At 36.0% G+C, this 19,508-nt stretch overlaps 1 protein-coding gene across 1 annotated transcript in view; it reads left to right on the top strand.

The window, feature by feature from the left end:
* The window catches only part of CSMD1 (CUB and Sushi multiple domains 1), a 1,094,767-nt gene that overhangs the window by 849,813 nt on the left and 225,446 nt on the right, over positions 1-19,508 (top strand). Inside the window, exons 17-20 of the mRNA XM_071548449.1 lie at positions 1,709-1,896; positions 12,321-12,509; positions 16,559-16,675; positions 18,088-18,303. Of these exons, the coding sequence (XP_071404550.1) occupies positions 1,709-1,896; positions 12,321-12,509; positions 16,559-16,675; positions 18,088-18,303 (710 nt within the window). The remainder of the gene's footprint in view (positions 1-1,708; positions 1,897-12,320; positions 12,510-16,558; positions 16,676-18,087; positions 18,304-19,508) is intronic.

Raw genomic sequence — 19,508 nt, 5'->3', positions numbered from 1 at the left:
TGTTTGCAATCAACTGTTGTCATTCTATTCTGCTAAGGAAACTGCAACTGTTGGCTGAGAGCACTTTATTCCTAATTAGTTTCCCTCACAAACATATCTGTCAAAATGAACTATTGAGTTATTGATTTTGAGTCTATTCATTATGAGTACAAATAAAGTATTTAAACCAGCCTAGTGGTGTCTGTCTGTTTTCATCCTTCTGCTGCAGGGTAAATCAATGTATAATCTCTGAAATTATGGAAAGGTACGAAAAAACTGTCAAGTACTTAAGCGGTGTCCTCTGTGGCTGTCTATTTTGGTAAATTAAATACAAGTAGAGAGCCTTTCCAGATACAAGAACTCATGCTAGCTGACTTCACTCCCAGACACAGGTCCCGAAAATGCTTAATATATTAACAAACCTTCAAGCCCTGTATTCCACCATCAGAGTGGATAGATTGCAGTAAAAGCAGTCATGTGGATTTTATCCAGTATATCCAAATAGAATAGGTAGCACCATAGAGTTTTCTGTGTGAAGAGTAAGAAATGATATGAAGGACCTGTCAGTTTCCAAGCAGTTACTAGCTCTGATAGCTAAGCAAAAGCTTTCTGATTTCTGCATGTGCTTTAGTTTTCAGGCAATTCTGAAAGAAGAATTAGAGAGACTAGTAAATATATGCTAAATATGAACTTTGTGTTACTGATGTTGATATGTCTGTGAAGACAGTTTTAGAAGACCAGTGTTATTTTCTCTGTAAAATATAATAGCCTGATTGAGGAACTTCATCCTTCTGCCATCATTGCCTAACAAATTACAAAGTTTATTTACATGTTGAAGAAATGTCACATATATTTCCCCTTTTCCAAGTGTTTAATAATTTGCATTTTTCTTTAATTATAATAACACAATTTCTTATCTCTAGACTCACTAAACATGTCCCATATAGGCAAGACAGCTAAGGGCATTCAATTTGAAAAAAGGGGTTGTGCTGTGTTAGGACACGGTCTGTTACTCTCAGAAGTTGAACTAATAACCCTTATGGGAATAGAAAAATCTCAGATAATATGCATTTTTGAATATGAAAATAAGAGTACTGAGTTTGCAGGCAAATATATTTAGACCAGTATAGACATCTGTGCAATAACACAAACTTCATTGACAGGAAAATTTATGTGTGTGTGGTTTAGATGATGCAGCTTCCAACAGAATCTGATATAAGCACAAAATGTTTTGAAAAGCATCTGATGTAAAAAACTGCTAGTCCAAGTTTCATCTACAGAAAGAGCAGATTTGAGTTGTTTGACTTAAGAACTAGTACAGACTGTACACATGAGATGAAATAATGAAATATTATTGAAGATGTTCCTAGGATGTCCAAGAATTTTTTAAGCTGAGGGCAAAAAATTTCTTAGATCTTCATAATGCCATGCTGTTTGAGACAGTTTACATTTTTGAACCCAGATTCCCCATGAAATATCTTTCCAAAGACCAGTCTGGAAATACATTGTATTGTTTATGAATTCTATATCATACCAGATATAACAAGGAACAGAAAAAATGCATGAAACCTTCCTGAGTTATCTGCAGTAAGACATGGATGGATTGTTTGATATGCAGCTTTTTTATGTGTGATATTCTTGATCAGTTACATGTAGGTTACATTTCTAACAGCGAAAGTAAATAACACCATTCCTCTATCTATCAGCTGACTTGCATATTCCTTTTCAGATTTCAGACAGAAGTTAATTATGATACTTTGGAAGTCAGAGATGGGCCAGCAAATTCATCACCATTAATTGGAGAATACCATGGAACACAAGCACCTCAGTTTCTTATCAGTACTGGAAATTACATGTATCTGCTTTTCACTACTGACAACAGCCGTTCCAGTGTTGGTTTCCAAATTCACTATGAGAGTAAGTCTAATAGTTATCAAATAGTTTTTTATTTAATTTTGAATAAATCATTCAATTTGAAACTGAGCAAATGAAAGTGAACAAATAAAATGCAGTAATTATATTTGTGTACAAACAAATCATGTTTATGCTGTGCTGACAGGTAATTCTGAAACTGTTAATTTTGGAAATATTTTCTTCTGAGTTCTGTCATTCAGAATATTATAGACCATGTTTCACCAAATAAGAAGTAATTTTAGAAACTTTCTCTTATGGATAAAGATATATTGTTGGTTTTGGGTGGTGGAGGGGGTTTGGGTATCCCCTATCTTCTCTTTCACTTCCTCTCTTTTTTTCTGGTTTTAATGCACTTTTGCAGTACTGAACAGATTCGGACCTTAGCTATGATGGTTCCAAAATGCAAATAAATTAATAGTAATGCATCCTTGTGAATTACTGAATCACCATGATAGCATTTTCTTTTAAATTAAATGCATAAAATGATGTATATTAAATGGTCTGAAGTCTCACTGATCTTTTTATGATAGTGCAGTCATTCGTTTAGCTATTGGCAAAAGTGAGCTTATATGTTTACTGTAGTTGTACCAAACAAGTAACATCTTTTTCATCAGTTCTTCTTATTGGAAAACTAATCTGATTGCAGTGAATTCGTTGTCATATGGAATCTGGAATAAATGCCCAAACATATTTCATAGCCATATCAAAATGTGGAAATTCTGCATAGCTCTTTTAATTTTGGCTAAGACATGGTGATAATGGCTGAACAGATAATAGTATGATAAACTGAAAGGCCACTAAATCATGTAAAGACAAGAAACAGTAGATAGGTTTCTGCATGAGTTACCTGCAGATGCTGATTTTCCCTTTTTTTAATTGGCTCTAAATGTTTATGTTGTTTCATATGTTGGTCCTTAAATATTTATAATTTTCTATTTTATTTTAAGCCCCTGACAGGTAGATATCTTTTTTTCTCTTAAGAATTAAACCAATAAGTAACAAAAATCTTCCCTATGCATTCTTAAAAAGGAAGATCTAATTTTGAAATTATATAGAACAATATTCATATATTAATTTTTTACCTCAATTTAAAAATTTAATATCTGACACACATGGCACTAGTAATTCAGTGCTGTTTCTCTAGGTAACCTGATAAAATGTCAGAATTAGAATTGATAAGTACACTGTAAAGCTTGAGATTGGATTAGATCTTTAACAAGTGAAGATGACAGAAAGCGAGTAAGTGATCTTCACCTTCTCATACATATAGCCCCACTGCACTGAGTATTTAAAAATACCCTATGATATAAAAAGCTAATATTTTTCTAATTTTTAAAACAATATCAAAGTTTCTCCAGGAGAATTTTGTGGGGACAAAAAACAAAAACCCCCAAGCAATTCTCTCCAACTGGAATGGGTATGTCCATATTCACAGCACAACAGCATGGCTAAGTACAGAGAAGGCTTGCTTTCTAAACACTTCACACCTGAGTGCACACCTCTGTGGAACACTTCACACATATTTGCTCCACAAGACTTAAGTCAACAACAGCCTCACTGTTCGTATTGTTTTTTTCCTCACATTAGGTTTCTCACAGAACTACAATTGTCTCCATGTTGTATTGTGTTGTATGTGATCATGTAACACAACTGGAATTTACTGCAGAGTCTCTCTTCTTGTGCTAGTTAACATTGGGAGCTCCTGGAGCATTTCTGTGTCAGACATATGCCCTTCTTTAATCCTTTAATCTATATTCATAAATGTGCACAACACAGAGGGAAGATAGTTAAAATAATACTAGGGGTAGCAAGCAGACAAATTCAGTATTTTCAGAGAACAAAATGAGATAGAAAGACCCAATGGAAGTGTTGAGTAATCTGCCACAAACATGGGAGACTAAAATTTTATTTCAACTGTCCTTGCAGGCTTAACTACCGAAGTTGTTAATGTTAAAGATATCACAACAGAACTCCTATTTCTTTCACATTTCTTACATCTGTAAAAGAAAAGGTAGTCAGCTGTAAGTCTTTGGAAAAGTTTCTGAAGCTCAAATACCTGCCTTGTTTGAAAGTATCCTAAAAATCTTTCTATTTTAGTCATAAAGTTGACAATAAATTAAATCATTGCACTGTGAAGCAGAAGGATCTTAATCTTGCTTGAAGTATTCAATATAAGCTAAACCAAGTTGATAGTGAGATGGCAGTAATATTCTATTAAGCTAAAATATGCCTGTAATACGGCTTCGTTAAAAGTGTAACCCTTTAAAGGTACTATGAAGGATGTGAAGATAATTTGTTAATTTCTCTTCTTAAATTTCTGTCATTCAGCCTTTTGATGGCACTTAAAACATAGTTAATGCAAGACAGTGTAGATTAACTCTTATGAATCTAAGCAAAAAAAGAATAATAAAGTGCCTAAAATATTCTCTATGTAAAACTTCTGATAAATATTCTTTTTTGTGAAAAATAATTCATCTATAATCTTATCACTAGCATACTTCATGCCTCATTTACATTTCCCTGATCTCTCAACTTACCCAGTTATACATTTTGAGTGGGCTTTGGTTTTGTTTGTTTGTATTTGTGGTGGGGTTTTTTTTTCAGTTCCTCATTCTGTGAAGTAGGTTGTGCCATCTTAGTCTTTTACTTATATGAAAACAGATAGAACTACTTTATCTACAGAGTCTCTTAATGTAAAGTCACTTTTTATGAAAGTTGTTTTTTTTTTAAGTTTTGCTTTCCTTGAATAAGAAAACATGGTAATTTGCAAAGCAAAGGGAGCAATTATTTCTTAAATCCAAATATTTTGCTTAAAATTCTCTGGACTCTATGGATTAATTTTTCCTTCTATTCTAAAATTCATCTGAAATATAGAACGGAGATCATATTTTAGTCATGTATTGACACAGTCATATCACAATGTACATCAGTATGTATTTGATAGACATTACAATTCTCTTACATAGTCATGGAAATTGTTTTAACATCAGGGATCACCAACCTTTGTAAAAACTTCCCTTACTGGGGCTATTGAAAAAATCTACAAAATTAGTATTGTTATTTTTTCTTAAATGAAGTGTTATCACTAATAAAAAAAAGGTAATCCTTTATTCCCAGTATAAAAAAATTAAGCATTTTTTTTTTACATTGGGTTTCAGAAAAGGACTTTTTAGGCTCACAAATATTCAATCTTCATGGACTTGACAAAGTGTTGAGATCATTCAGACAGCTCACAATCAGTTTTAGCAATGATAATGCAGAAACAAAATACTTCCTTACATGCTTAATTTAAGGAAAAAAATAGTCATTTGAATAATCTGGATATGAGGAAAAGATTCGTAAAATTTTCAGTGGCAGGACATAGTCAATGGAAAGAAAAAGATTTTGAATATTAGGGAAGATTTTTTTATTTCAGCAGTCCATTTTACTCTGAGTAAAAAGGATCGATGCAGAGGCTGAATAAGAAAGGCAGTTTTTGTGAAAGTGGCAATGAAATGTTTATTACACTTGGAAAATGAAGGAATGAAGCAACAGAGTTGTGATTAAATCAATGGTTTTCAAAAAATCTAAACTTCACCAAACTTGACAAATTTGTAGGTAAATGCCCTTAAGTCCTCATGAATGAATTCCTAAAGTAATTTATATAAAAGGTTATATTAAAGCCCAACAGAAACTGTTGTTTGATTTTTGTGGAGTTAGGGTATTTTTCCTTTTTTAAAATTTTGTTTGTTTGTTTATTTTTGAGGGTTTTTCCCTTTTTTTTTTGTTTGGGTTTTTTAAAAAAATATTTCTTTAACGTTAAAAATCCCTTTTAATGCAATAACCCTAAAGCTAATTATATAAATGTTGGCTATATTCAAACATTTCTGTAGATGGCAATCAAAGAATAACACAGGTCTCTTATGATAAAACAGAAAAAAATCTACAGTACACAATTAGTTCCAAGAACAAGAGACAAAAATGTAATAAAAATATCTCTCTATATATAGTCAAATGAGAGAAAAAAAACCAAAACTACCTAACAAGAATTTGAGGAAACATCAGCTGTGGCAGGGAAGACTAAACATTTTTTTTTCTGTTTTGGGACTTTTGCAGAAAAGCTTAATTTTTACCACATACTTAACACAATTAAGTAAACATTTATAAGGTAAGAGTACAGCGTATGGAGCGAGGATACTGCACGATATTGAAATAATGGAATATAGTATATTCATCAGGAACTGCTGAAATTCCCTGTGCTATATTCAGAGGCAGGCAGTTAAATGCCTTCTTGACATCCAATCCCATCAGATCTCAGAAGCTAAGCAGGGTCAGGCTCGGTTAGTACTTGGATGGGAGACCTCGTGGGAATACAGGGGGCTGTAGATTCTAGTCCTGAGGACTTCACAGTCACTGTTCAAGCTCACTCGGCCGTGGCAGATGAACCTCAGGAGTTAAAGGGTGGGGCCAGTTCCACGCATGCTCTGCCTCGCCTAAAAAAATCTCCTGCGCAGGCATGAAGGACACACCCATATGGATAGAGCCCTTCCCAAATCTTTGTTCGCAAAGCCTAGCCATGATGATGATATTCAGAGGCAAAGTGGAAGCACTGCTCCACTGAAAATTATGTCTGAAAATTCAAAACTATAAGAAAGTTTTTTAAAAAAATAAAATCAGAAGGGCACACACCTATTGAAGAAAGGATAGAGAAAAAATAAAAGAAAATGTGAGGACCAGAAGTATCAAGGACATTAGTTTTATCTTCACTCTTGAGAGATACTAGTTTCCATCTGATAAACAAAATGATAAGAAATGAATTATTTGTATTTGATAAAAACAGATTATGTCAAACCAACCCAATTTCTTTTTGACAGGTTAACTGGTTTTGTAGATTTGGGAATGGGAATGAAACAGTTCTGTGCCGACATTTATAAGGCTTTTAGAACTCTTCCCAAGAAAACATCGAAATTCAGTTTATAACAAATTGTTACAAGTATAGCCAATTCAGTGAGCACTAGAAAAAGTTGACCAGAGAGGATGTGGAATCTCTACCCTTGGAGATACTAAAAAGGCATTCAGACATGGATCCACCCATGTAACCAGCTTTGGGTGTCCCTGTTTGAGCAGGGGATTTAGACTAGATGACCTCCAACAATTCTTTCTGCTCTGAATTGTTATTTGGTTCTGTGACATTGTGAAAAAATTTGAAAACTTTTATGTAAAGATCAGCCAACATTTATTTGTATTTCACCAACTCAAGTTTGTCATGATTCTACTGTCCATAACTTTCCATAACTTTCTGGTATTTTGTTAACATGAGAAAAACAGTTACAATTTCTGAGGATGATTCCAAGCTACAATAACAGAAAGCACTATGAGGGAAAGATTAGAATCCAAAACGAGCTAGACAGACTGAAGAAACAGTCTGAAACAAGAGCAGTTAAATTCCATGTAGAAACATGCTAAGCCTACATGGGGAAGGAGAAATGACATGCACAAATGCAAAATAGAAGTACAATAGAAAAGGATATATGTTTTCCACAGAACTTGTAAAATCTAGAGAAAAATGTAGCAGTATTTTAAAAAAATCTTATATCCTGGACTTTGTAGTTAAACATCAAAAAGAAAAATAATTTTAGAGAATACATTTTTTTAGGAGACTAGTTTATCTAGGACTTGTTCAAAAGTTATTTCACATAATTTGATATCCAGGGAGAATATTGTGTCCTGTTTAGCAGACAGTTTAATAGGAGTAGAAGGTTGTTAACATGGAAAATATATAAGGAGTCATTGAAAGGTTTGTACTTGTTTAGTCTAGAAAAAGGATGACTTGCAGGCAGGAGGGAAGGCACGATAATATTATCTAATATGTAAGAATTGCAGCTAAATCCCAGAGTTTAGTCTGCTTCCTGTGCTTCCTCTCAATCAACTCCTTACAACCATTTTCCAACCAAATTTATTACTGTTGTGCCAGAATTTCTCATATATATATATATATATAGTCTTTTTGTAGTCAGGACTGTCAGTACTGCCCATTATTAATCTTATCTCCTATTAAGAAAAATCTTTATCCAAAGAAGCAAAGAATTTTTTTTTTCCAGTTATGTTCATGGTTCCTAAAACTTACATGCTGAATATTTCCCCCTGGGAATGAAACTCTTTTGCCTGAGCTGAAATATTTTATTTATACAGCATCATTTTTTCAGTCAGGAACCTGGAAGTTGATAGATTTGCTATAGCTTTTGGTCTTCTTGCAAAAATCTGAAACAACATAGTCAATATAATTTAGAGTTATCATTTCAAAAAGAAATTGATGAGTTTATCTGTCATATGTGACTCAGAATGCTAAAGCAGTTGATGTGTTCAGGCAGGGGTGAGAGGCTGTTCTAAGAGGAGTGAAGTTTAAGGGCGCTACTGTGGATCTCCACCTACACTAACACTTCAAAATATGAATTATGATTTGTCTGTGTATCAAAGTTAAAATTTCACATACATAAAATTATTTAGGGTGCATACAGTGCAGAATATTATAGACTTAAAAGGATTCTTTGAGACTGTATTAAGCAATTTCAGTGAGGCAAAGGGAATCTAAAAATGCACTCTGTCAACTAACATGGTACATTTGCATTAAGAGCATGCAGTCAAGTCTAGAAGATACTTATTTGTCTGGAATTTAACTATGTCAGGGTTACCTCATGAAAACTAGATCATAAGCTTTCAAATCTGAATTCTCAGTGAGGTATAAGAAGAGCTGGAGGGTATGGAGAATATGTCTGTGTAAAAGCTAGTGTCATCATTTATGATACGTTTATTTGTAGTCCTGCTTCCAACTCTCATATCTATAATTCTAAATCCTTCACTTTATGCCCTGATAAATCTATTTTTTTGCATAGTTTTTAACTCCTCCTTCTTTGTTCCTAAGGCTATGTGGTAGTCCTAGATAAATAGGGCAGAGTAGAAGCAGTAAATGAAGAGTACAACTTCCACAGAAACAGTTATAGATGCACAGACAGCTGAGAGGACCAGGACTTCCAGAATGTATTTAGGGGTCTAAGGGGCTAGGAAATGCATAGCCACCTGCTGTAGAGAATTTTATGCTGCCAGCAGGTTGTTTTGCAGAAGGAACTTCTTTGGCAAAAAGAACACTTGAAAATATTGTGCTAGAAATTCAGGTCACCTATGAGAAAGCATATAAAATCTTTGAAGACCTTAGGAGAACTAATCTTGCTCAAGGCTCTCACAGCATCTATGAGTGATTACATCATCCGTATGAAATCATAGTGCCAAATTACTGAAATTAATGTGACAACGTGAAAATCCTTAAGTATATTAAATGGGTGCCACAGCTTTGAGGTAGCTATATCTAGACTATACATAAAAAAACTGACAAGGAATTCTAAACTAAAAAGACCAGCATTATTTATACATAGACTGAATGGATATTTTTTCTAAGTAAAGTAGATCAAAATTTCCTGAATACAAAGTGTTTAACAATGCTTCCCCTTCCCCTCTCCCCACCATATCTCCCCTTCCTATCTCCTGTCCTTTGTGGGCAAGTGTTTTCACAAGTCAGTGGCTTTTTGGGTAGCAAACCACTCTACATGGCATCCTCTGTGTCTCCCTGTTTTCTCTGAGGCTTCACTATGTGTTTGCTAGCTGCTGTTTTCAGCCAGCTTCTGCTTTGTTTTTTTTGCTTTTACTGCATGCTTCACACGGGTTGTGACATTATAATCTGTAATATTTTTACACGCCACAGCCAGTATCTTCAAGATTTTCCTCTGGACACACTCATCTTCTCATAGAAGAAGGAAGTGTCCTCCAAACCTGAAGAGGTTCTACCTCAGTCATTATCATTTCCAGGATCACAACACAGTGTATCAGGTGTAGGAGGCAAGGGTTTGGTCACAGGGAAGCTGCAGGAGTGGCCTTTCTGGGGAGAGGCTGGGGCTGCTCTGTGCTGGACACAGCTGTTCCAGCTTGCTCCAGTGGACCCTCCTCAGGACAGAGCCCATCAGCCAAGTTGGTGGTACCTCTGTGACAACATACTTAAGAAAGGACAAAAGTCTGCATAGGTGAGTGCAGAAAAGAAAGTGTGAGAAACAACCCTACAAACACCAAGGTCAGTGAAAAAAGTGCTTCAGGCAGATATTCCCCTGTAGCCCATGGAAGAGATACCCACACTGCGGTCTGTGCTGGGCCTCTTGTCAGAGCAGGTGGATATTCCCTGAATGACACTGCAGCCCCTGCAGGCCCATGTAGGTTTATCCAGGACTGCAGCCTATGGGAAGGACCCATGCTCAGATCAGGGGAAAAGTTCAAGGAGGAAGAAACAGCAGATAAAAGCTGTTATGGAATGATCACAACCCTGCCACACATGGGAAGGGATAGGTAAGCAGAGACATTGCAAATGGAGGAGTGAAGTTAAGCCTGGGAAGTAGTGGGTTGTGGTGGGTTAACCTTGACTAAATGCCAGGTGCCCAAACCTTAAAACACCCTTCCCCCTATCCCTCCCTTCTTCCCAATCTCAACTTTACTTTCAATTTTATCTACTTTGTACTTCTGAGAGTGTGGGAGGATGGAGAATGAGAATTACAGTCAGTTCATCTTATATTGTCTTTGTTGCTCCATCCTCCTTGGTGGAAGGATGCCTCATACTCTTCCCCAGCTCCAGCGCTGAGTTTCTCCCATGGGAGACAATCCTCCATGAACTTTTCCAGTGTGAATGTTTCCCTTGGGCTACAGTTCTTCATGAACTACTCCAGGATGGGTCTTTTGTATGGGGTGCAGTCTTTCAGGAACAGACTACTCCAGTGTGGGTCCCGCACAAGCTCACAAGTCCTGCCAGCAAATCTGCTCCAACATGGGCCCCTCTTCCACAGGGCCACTGGTCCTGACAGGAACCTGCTCCAGCACAAGCTTCCCACAGGGTCTCAGCCATCTTTGGGCGTCCACCTACTGCAGTGTGGGGTCCTCCAACACTGATGTACCCTGGACTGCCATGGACTGCAGGGGGACAACCTGCCTCCCATGGTCTTCACCTCAGGCTGCAGGGGAGTCTTTGCTTCCACACCTGGACCACCTCCTCTCACTCCTTCACTGATCTTGGTATCTCCAGAGTTCTTGCTCTCACATAAGCTTGCTCCTCTCTACAGCTGCTCTTGTTCTGCAGCACCTTTTTTATGCTTCTTAACAATATTTTCCCAGAGGTGCTATCACTGTCTCTGATGACCTCATCTTGGAGCCAGGTGGCATTTGCTCTGTTGGACATGGGGAAAGCTTTTGGCAGCTTCTCACAGAAGTTACTCCTGCAGCCACTCCCCACTACTAACACTTGGCCATGCAAACGTAATACAGGAGTGGGGATTGAGGGGGTGTTTTGTCTTTGTTTCTCACCATCCTTGTCTATTTTTAATTGGCAGTAAATTAAATTATTTTCCTTAAATTGAGTCTGCTTTGACTTTGCTGGTAATTATTAAATGATCTGCTTGTCTTAGACCTTGACCTTTTCCATGTTATTTTCTATCTCATTTGCTTCCCCTGTACTGTTGAATGGGATAATGAGTTAGCAGATGAGTGAGGACCTGGCAGCCAGCCAAAGGCCAACCCACCACACATAGTAACAGAAAATAAAAGAAATTCCTTTCCTCCCAGTAGAGAGTCTTTCTTTTTTTCCCTCGTGTATACATTATAGATCATTACGTGATTAAATTCCACAATTTTTTGCTATCACTATAAATATAATGGATAATGCTCAGTTCATGAGCCTTCAATGAATAATTTCAGTAGAGTCTTTCTTCTTTAATGTATGGCTTTAAGTTTATTTACCAAACACTATTCAATCTCTTGTATAAGACATAATTACAAGAGACTTCTGTCAGATAAGAACTATACAATTGTGTAATATCTGGTAATATCTGTAAAAATTAACAAGTAGTTTCTGAGTTCTTCAATTGCAGTTTTTTGACATTGCTTTTTGCTATATCAAATAATCACTAGTATGACAGAGTAAAATTGAATTGTGTTGCAGTATCAGAAACCGAATAAATAAAATGAAATAATCAAATATAATTTATATACTAGCACCATTTTTATTCATACTTCGAACTTTAATATCTTCCTATAGTTTCAAATCACCAGTCCCTTTGTGTTTCTCTTTAGGTTTCAGGTTGATTGATAAAATATACTCTAAAGTTCCAATTTTTTTCTACTTCATTTGGACTTCTCTGTTCTATAAAACTGAAAATTGGAAAACTGTGCTCTGAATCAGTGACAGCAGTTAGAGAAAGTACTTTATATCCCACATCAGTTCTCAGGCAATGCTAACTAGTATCTTTTGAAGGCTCTTTCTTCCTCCTGTCTCCCTCTCTTTTTGTTTTGTTTAGTATTATTTTTTTCTGTGTACTGTCTGAAAAAAGGGAGAAAAAGCAAACTAAATCTGTGTTTTTCAGGTGTCACTTTGGAATCAGATTCCTGCCTTGACCCAGGGATTCCTGTGAATGGCCATCGCCATGGTAACAACTTTAATATCCGCTCCACGGTAACTTTTAGCTGTGATCCAGGATATACTCTGAGTGATGAAGAACCACTCATATGTGAAAGAAACCATCAGTGGAATCATGCATTACCCAGCTGTGATGGTAAGTGTCAAGCTCTTCAGATGGTAGCTTTAAAGTCCACAAAAGTTAATCTCCTATTTTTCAGAACTAATTAAGCTTGTCATTGCTACTACCTTCCTTCAATTGCACCAAGGTCCACACTTTAAAAAAATATTTTACTGTTATAAACCCCCATACTTTACATCTCTGTATCAACTTACATTCAAGTACTTGAAAAATTCCAGCATGTATTCTCAAATAGAAAAGTTAGAATTCTTCCAGGGTGTCATTGTTCAACTGTGAATGAAAATGGTGTCATATAACTTATACTTTCAAAGAAAAGCCAATTAATCTATGTGTTAAATTTGGAATGCTGAACATCAAAATGATGATTGCTCAAAATTTAGGATACTCATTACTAAAACAGATGATTATCAACCTATGTAATTAATTTTCTTAACATATTTTTCCATTAAATTTTAGTTAGTTTATTAGTGGGTTTGGGGGGTATGTAGTATCCAACTGTCTACAGCATCCATGAAACATTTTTTAAAAATGCTGCACTACTGTCATGGTTTAAGTTCAGACAGCAACCAAGTCCCATGCAGCTGCTTGCTCACTCCTCCACCAGCAGGGTCAGAGGGAAAATTGGGAAGGCTAGAAGTTAGAAAACTTGGGGATTGAGATAAAGGCAGTTTAATAGGAAAAAGTGAAACCATGCACCCAAGGAAAGCAAAACAAGAAACAAAGTCACCGCTTCGCATGTGCCCGCAGGTGTTCAGCTATCTCCAGGAGACCTGAGTCCCATCAGGTGTAACAGTTACTTGGGAAGACAAATGCCGTCACTCTGAACTTCTCCCCCTTCATCCTTTTTCCCTCCAGTTTATATATTGAGCCTGATGCCATATGGTGTAGGATATTCCTCAGGTCAGTTGGGGTCAGCTCTCCCAGCTGTGTCTCCTTCCAGTTTCCCATGTAACCTCAACTTTCTCACCAGTGTGGCAGTAGGTAAAGCAGAAATAACCTTTTCTCTGTGTAAGCCCTGCTCAGTTATAACAAAACATCTTTGTGTTATCAACACTCTTCTCAGCACAAATACAAAGGACAGCCTCATACCAGCCACTGTAAAGAAAGTTAACTCTACTCTAGCCCAAACCAGCACAACTATCCTATCAAATTTTTCTTTGCTCTTTTTTATAATTGGATTTTTTTATATTCTTTTTCTGTGAACCACTGAACCAACTTATTTTTTCGTGGAATGTTGCTGTAAAATCCCTCTTATAGAAACCACAGAAAAACAGCCAATGAAGGCTCTTGCTTTATTAAATTACTTACATTAGTGAATTTCTAACTCCCTTTTCAGGTCCAAGGTTTTCATTAATTTCAGTGGAATGACAGAGGGCAAACTTACATTAGCAAAGTATTTTAGTTTCTCACTCTGTTTTAAACTATTTTGTTAAACCTGAGCAGGACTCTTCTCAGGCTTCCAATTCTTACTACAGGATTCTGGCCCCATGCACAAAATATATAAGCTACTAAAGATTATTATAACAATTATCTAGTATAGGATTCAAACTGACCTTTTAATCATAACAACTTGTTCCACCTTTAAAAACACAGAAACAAAGCAGTTTTAGAATTTCCCCTTTGTTTTTATGGGTTTCTTTTGCTTGTTTGCTTTATCACAATGGGTTGAAGAACACTACTATAAGAATCTTAACCTGGAATAGTATCTTATTTTTTATTTATTTACTTTGTACTAAAATGTGTGGATGCATTTTTGTGTTAAAACTCAAATTATCTCTTTTGCTTGCATATGAATGTTGAACTACAGAAGATCTAGTTTATTTTCATGCATTAAACGAGAGTACTTATTTCCCAGGTTCTTTCCCCACTTCCTTTGTGAATGTATAAGAGAAAATTTCAAATCTTTCTGCAGTATGTTCTCGAGGCAAGCAACATACTAGGGCTACACTTTGTCAGGGTTTTTTCCTCACATATTCAACTACATTGTATTAACTACTCTAAAAAGATGAAATCAAACTTACATGTTTTTAGGTAATAATTCTGTTAGTATAGTTGCCTTTTGAGGCTCAAAAAGTTGTGACCCAAATTTTTGGAATGTGACAGATTTAACTGAGGTTGAACTGAGCATTTTGCAGTCATCTGCAGACTATTGACGTTCTTGAAATTGCAACTTCAGAAATTAAATCAACAGCATAAATGCCTTAGGGAAAAACATGTTGTTTTGTTTCATGCCAACAAAGAAGAAATAGGACTGTGTACAGAGACCTGATGGTGAAAGTTCTCTTTAAGTAATGTGTCATTCTCAAAATATGCTACTGTCAAGTTAGAACAGGAAAACAGGAAGAGCTAAATTAAAACAGTTAAATTACATATTTTTAATTTGATATTTATTATATTTAAATTATTTTGAAATATTTAATATCTGCTTTAAGGAATGTTTCAAAGTCAAATATGTTTCTTCTGTGATGTGTATAGAATAAGAGGGATTTTGAGTGAATGTACTATTGTTCCTTTATGATACTGATACCTAAATTCCTGGAAAATAGACACTCAGAACAATATTATTGGAGAAAGATAGATGGTATACCTTTACTGAAAAGTGAGGTTTGAAGTGTTACAGTTTTTACGATCTTCCAGCAATTAACGTATGAGATATTTATAACCAGCCATGGTTTCCATTTCCCTTGGTGCCCCACCCATAAAGGTCCTAGGCTTTGCCCCATGGAGAAGATCCAAGGGTTCTTGGCCCTCTCTTTTATTTTATCTCCAAGGTATCTTGTAGGTGTCTTTTTCACAAACATTATGCTCTTTGGAAATCTGTGGGAAAGGGCTTTATTAACTTTCCAACACCACATAAAATTGTGAGCAACCCAGGAGAATCTATCTAACCTATATGACTCTAAAAATCTACAAAATATACACTAAATGCTTAGGCATCAGTATTATGAATCTGATATCTGTATTTATGTTATTCATTATGAAGTAATGTTATCAACCATGTATTTACTGTAGGTTTAGGCAAACATATTGTCATTGATATTTACATGCAGACATACATATATGCACGTAAAACCAGACTAGAAACATTTCCTTTTTTTCTAATTACTAACATATATATATAAATTACATTAATAACTTCAACAAAAAATGTAGTCTAACAAGAAATGAAAAAAGGAACTTTAGATATAAGGCCAGCATGTTATGCCTATATTTATTCAATATCTATCTATCTATCTATCTATCTATCTATCTATCTATCTATCTATCTATCTGTCTATCTATCTATCTAAATATACATTTACATACAGGTACTGCAAGTTTATTGAACGCTTTTTCATGCAGATTTTCCACCTAGGTTATGGCAAAGTGAATTGCTCTGTGTGAGAAAGAAAACTAAAAGCATCTTAATGCTTTGTGTTTTATTGTTTAAATATTTAGTATATTAAAATTTTTAAAAAGCAACAACATAAAAACCAGACAACAACAGATGAGTGAAAAGCACAGTCATGCTGTATTTATAAGATCTGTGAACAATTCAGCATGCTAATCTTAAACTTTAATTAATTTGCCATGCAAATTTGAGCAGCCTAGTTTAGCAAATTCTAGTGTGCATAAAATATTTTCTAGCATATTTCTTGTCTCTTCCAATATATTCCGTTCCAAATAAATTACTTATGATAGAACAATCTGAATCTTTGAAAGAGAGGAAAATGCACTTTTTCTCCCCTGAACATCACAGCAGATATCAAAGACAAATATTTCATTATTTGGAAAACATAAACCTTTTTGCTTATCTTATTTATCAAAAGTGCAATTAAATATATACATTTCTAAGTCTTTAGTGCAAGAAAAGTAGCAGCAAATTATTTACTTTTGAGTTACTTAACAAAAAAAACCTACTTCTTCAATACTACTGCAATAGGAATTAATATTTGCAATGTTCTGAAATGAATTTGTACTTACTTTTGTATTCTGCTAACTAAAAGGAGAGGCTGTAGATGAAAAACCTGGATTTCTGTATGACTTTTATTGCTTCCTCGTTTTTTTCCTTTTCTCTTCCTAAGCTTTATGTGGTGGATATATTCATGGGAAGAGTGGAACTGTTCTTTCTCCAGGTTTTCCTGATTTTTACCCAAACTCTTTAAACTGCACTTGGACTATTGAAGTGTCTCATGGCAAGGGTATGTATCCATTATGAATTGCATATGTATATTTTATGTCTATATTTAAATAAATGCAGAAGCACATAGACAAAAAAAAAATCCAAATCTTTTATGAGTTAAACCATTCATTTCTATCATTCCTCTGAGGAAGAAGTTTAGTTTCCAGAAGTCTTGAAGTGTGGGATTTCCAGCTTGTATTTCTTTTTCAAAAGCAACATTCTTATAAGAGTTACCAGAGGAAATGAGTTTTAGTCTCAGAGAAATGGAAAAGAATAGAAGAAGTAAAATATGTGAAAATAATAGCTATTTGTTAAATAGCACTAGGGGTTTTTTCAGTCAAAGATGTTGGGGCCCTACTCTTCATCATTACTAAGGAAAAACAGATTTGATCTGTGTATTGGTATCCTTAGAATTCAGATTTAAATCATTAGGGCAAAAATATATATATCTTTATGTTATCTATACAGTAGAGTAATATTTGAATGCATAGATAATGTCAGCTTATCCATTAGGAAAATGGGTAAAATAACCAAAGGAAAAAAAGCCCAGAGAATAGTAAAAATGTGTTACATACCATTGAATCAAAACATAATGAAATTTGCTGAGAATTATACTGAAAGTTTCTACTGTTTAAAATCTTAGAGATTGGATTTTTTTTTAGAGCTCATATGATATTTTAAATGTAAAATATGTGGGAAGACTTTCTAAGAAGAATGTTGTTCCCTACAATAATGTTATTGTATTTATTGTGTTTTAAAATTTATTGTATTTGAAAATTATTGTATATGAAAACTAAACTATAAGTCAATTTAATTGCTGAGCTGGAGGTTGTCAAATGAAAAAAACAGTTATGATTTCAGTGAAGGATCAGTCCCAGAAGGTATGAATCTATATATGTAAGACTGTACATAAAACTTGTATATCTGTTCTTGTATACGGACACTTCCTTGAAGTTTAGAATTAAAAAAGAAAAATGTGTTGAAGGAAATGCAAACAAAAATACAAATTTTTAGCCAAGTATTGAAGTATGTCTTCTAGATTAATAATGAGGTCATGTTAGAGATTATAAAAAAGAGACATACAGGAACTTGAAAAAAACCTTAGTCTAATAAGAATGGAAAACCCCCTAAACAATACAAGTTTGTATTTTCAGAGTGCTGTGTACCAATAACACTAAATGGCATCAATTCTGTTATGGGAACTATTGATTTAATGTGAGATAACAAGTATTCAGTCTGCACATATTGATTGGTTGAGCTCAAGTTCTCTCTGCAAACTTTATTTTCAGAATTTCAAGTTTTGATTCCATGTGCAACTTTTCCAACAATGCTTCCAAATAACGTAAGATTTGCTTTCTGCATCACCTATGTATGAATGGAAAAACTTTCTACTAAATGCTTTTCTTTCCCCCTTTTCTAATGTTTTTAAAGGTGTACAGCTGGTTTTCCATACCTTTCACCTTGAGAGTTCTCATGACTATTTGCTCATCACTGAAGATGGCAGCTTCACAGAACCAGTAGCCAGATTAACTGGTTCAGTCTTACCCCCTACAATTAAAGCAGGCCTCTTTGGAAATTTTACTGCACAACTTCGGTTTATATCTGATTTTTCAATTTCTTACGAAGGTTTCAACATAACATTTTCAGGTAATGAATTCCATTCTTCTAAATATCCCAAAACTGTTCCAGAGAATAATTTTACTAGGAGATAGCAGAAACATTAGGAACCACCAGTAAAAATAAGTTAATAAAATTGTATAGTCTCTATCCCTGCCTGGCAGGGTTATGGAGCAGTTCATCCTGAGTGCAATCACACAGCACCTTCAGGGTGGACAAGGGATTAGACCCAGCCAGCATGGGTTTAGGAGGGGCAGGTCCTGTCTGACCAACCTGATCTCTTTCTACGATCAGGTGACCCACCTGGTGGATGAGGGGAAGGCTGTGGATGTGGTCTATCTGGACTTCAGCAAGGCCTTTGATACTGTCTCCCATAATATACTCCTGGAAAAGCTGGTAGCCCATGGCCTGGACAAGTGTACCCTCTCCTGGATTAGGAGCTGGGTGGAGAGCCGGGCCCAGAGAGTGCTGGTGAACGGAGCTGCATCCAGCTGGCGGCCGGTCACCAGTGGTGTTCCCCAGGGGTCTGTGTTGGGTCCAGTCCTGTTTAACATCTTTATTGATGATTTAGATGAGGGGACTGAGTCCATCATCAGCAAATTTGCTGATGACACCAAGTTGGGAGGGAGTGTCGACCTGCTGGAAGGCAGGAGGGCTCTGCAGAGGGATCTGGATAGACTTGAGAGATGGGCTGATTCCAATGGGATGAAGTTCAACAAGGCCAAGTGCCGGGTCCTGCACTTTGGCCACAACAACCCCCTGCAGCGCTACAGGCTGGGCACAGAGTGCCTGGAGAGCAGCCAAGCAGAAAGGGACCTTGGAGTACTAATTGACAGGAAGCTCAACATGAGTCAACAGTGTGGCCAGGTGGCCAAGAAGGCCAATGGGATCCTGTCCTGTATCAAAAATAGCGTGACCAGCAGGACCAGGGAAGTGATCCTTCCCCTGTACTCTGCATTGGTGAGGCCACACCTTGAGTACTGTGTTCAGTTCTGGGCCCCTCAGTTCAGAAAGGATATTGAGGTGCTGGAGCAGGTCCAGAGAAGAGCAACAAGGCTGGTGAAGGGACTGGAGCACAAGCCCTGTGGGGAGAGGCTGAGGGAGCTGGGGTTGTTTATCCTGGAGTAGAGGAGGCTCAGAAGTGACTTCATCACTGTCTATAACTACCTGAAGGGAAGTTCTAGCCAGGTGGGGGCTGTTCTCTTCTCCCAGGCACTCAGCAATAGGACAAGGGG

Source organism: Pithys albifrons, chromosome 2, assembly GCF_047495875.1.
Source record: "Pithys albifrons albifrons isolate INPA30051 chromosome 2, PitAlb_v1, whole genome shotgun sequence".
In the NCBI taxonomy this organism is placed as follows: Eukaryota; Metazoa; Chordata; class Aves; order Passeriformes; family Thamnophilidae; genus Pithys; species Pithys albifrons.
Note: the sequence above shows the minus strand (reverse complement) of the source record. Positions and strands in the feature narration are given on the sequence as shown.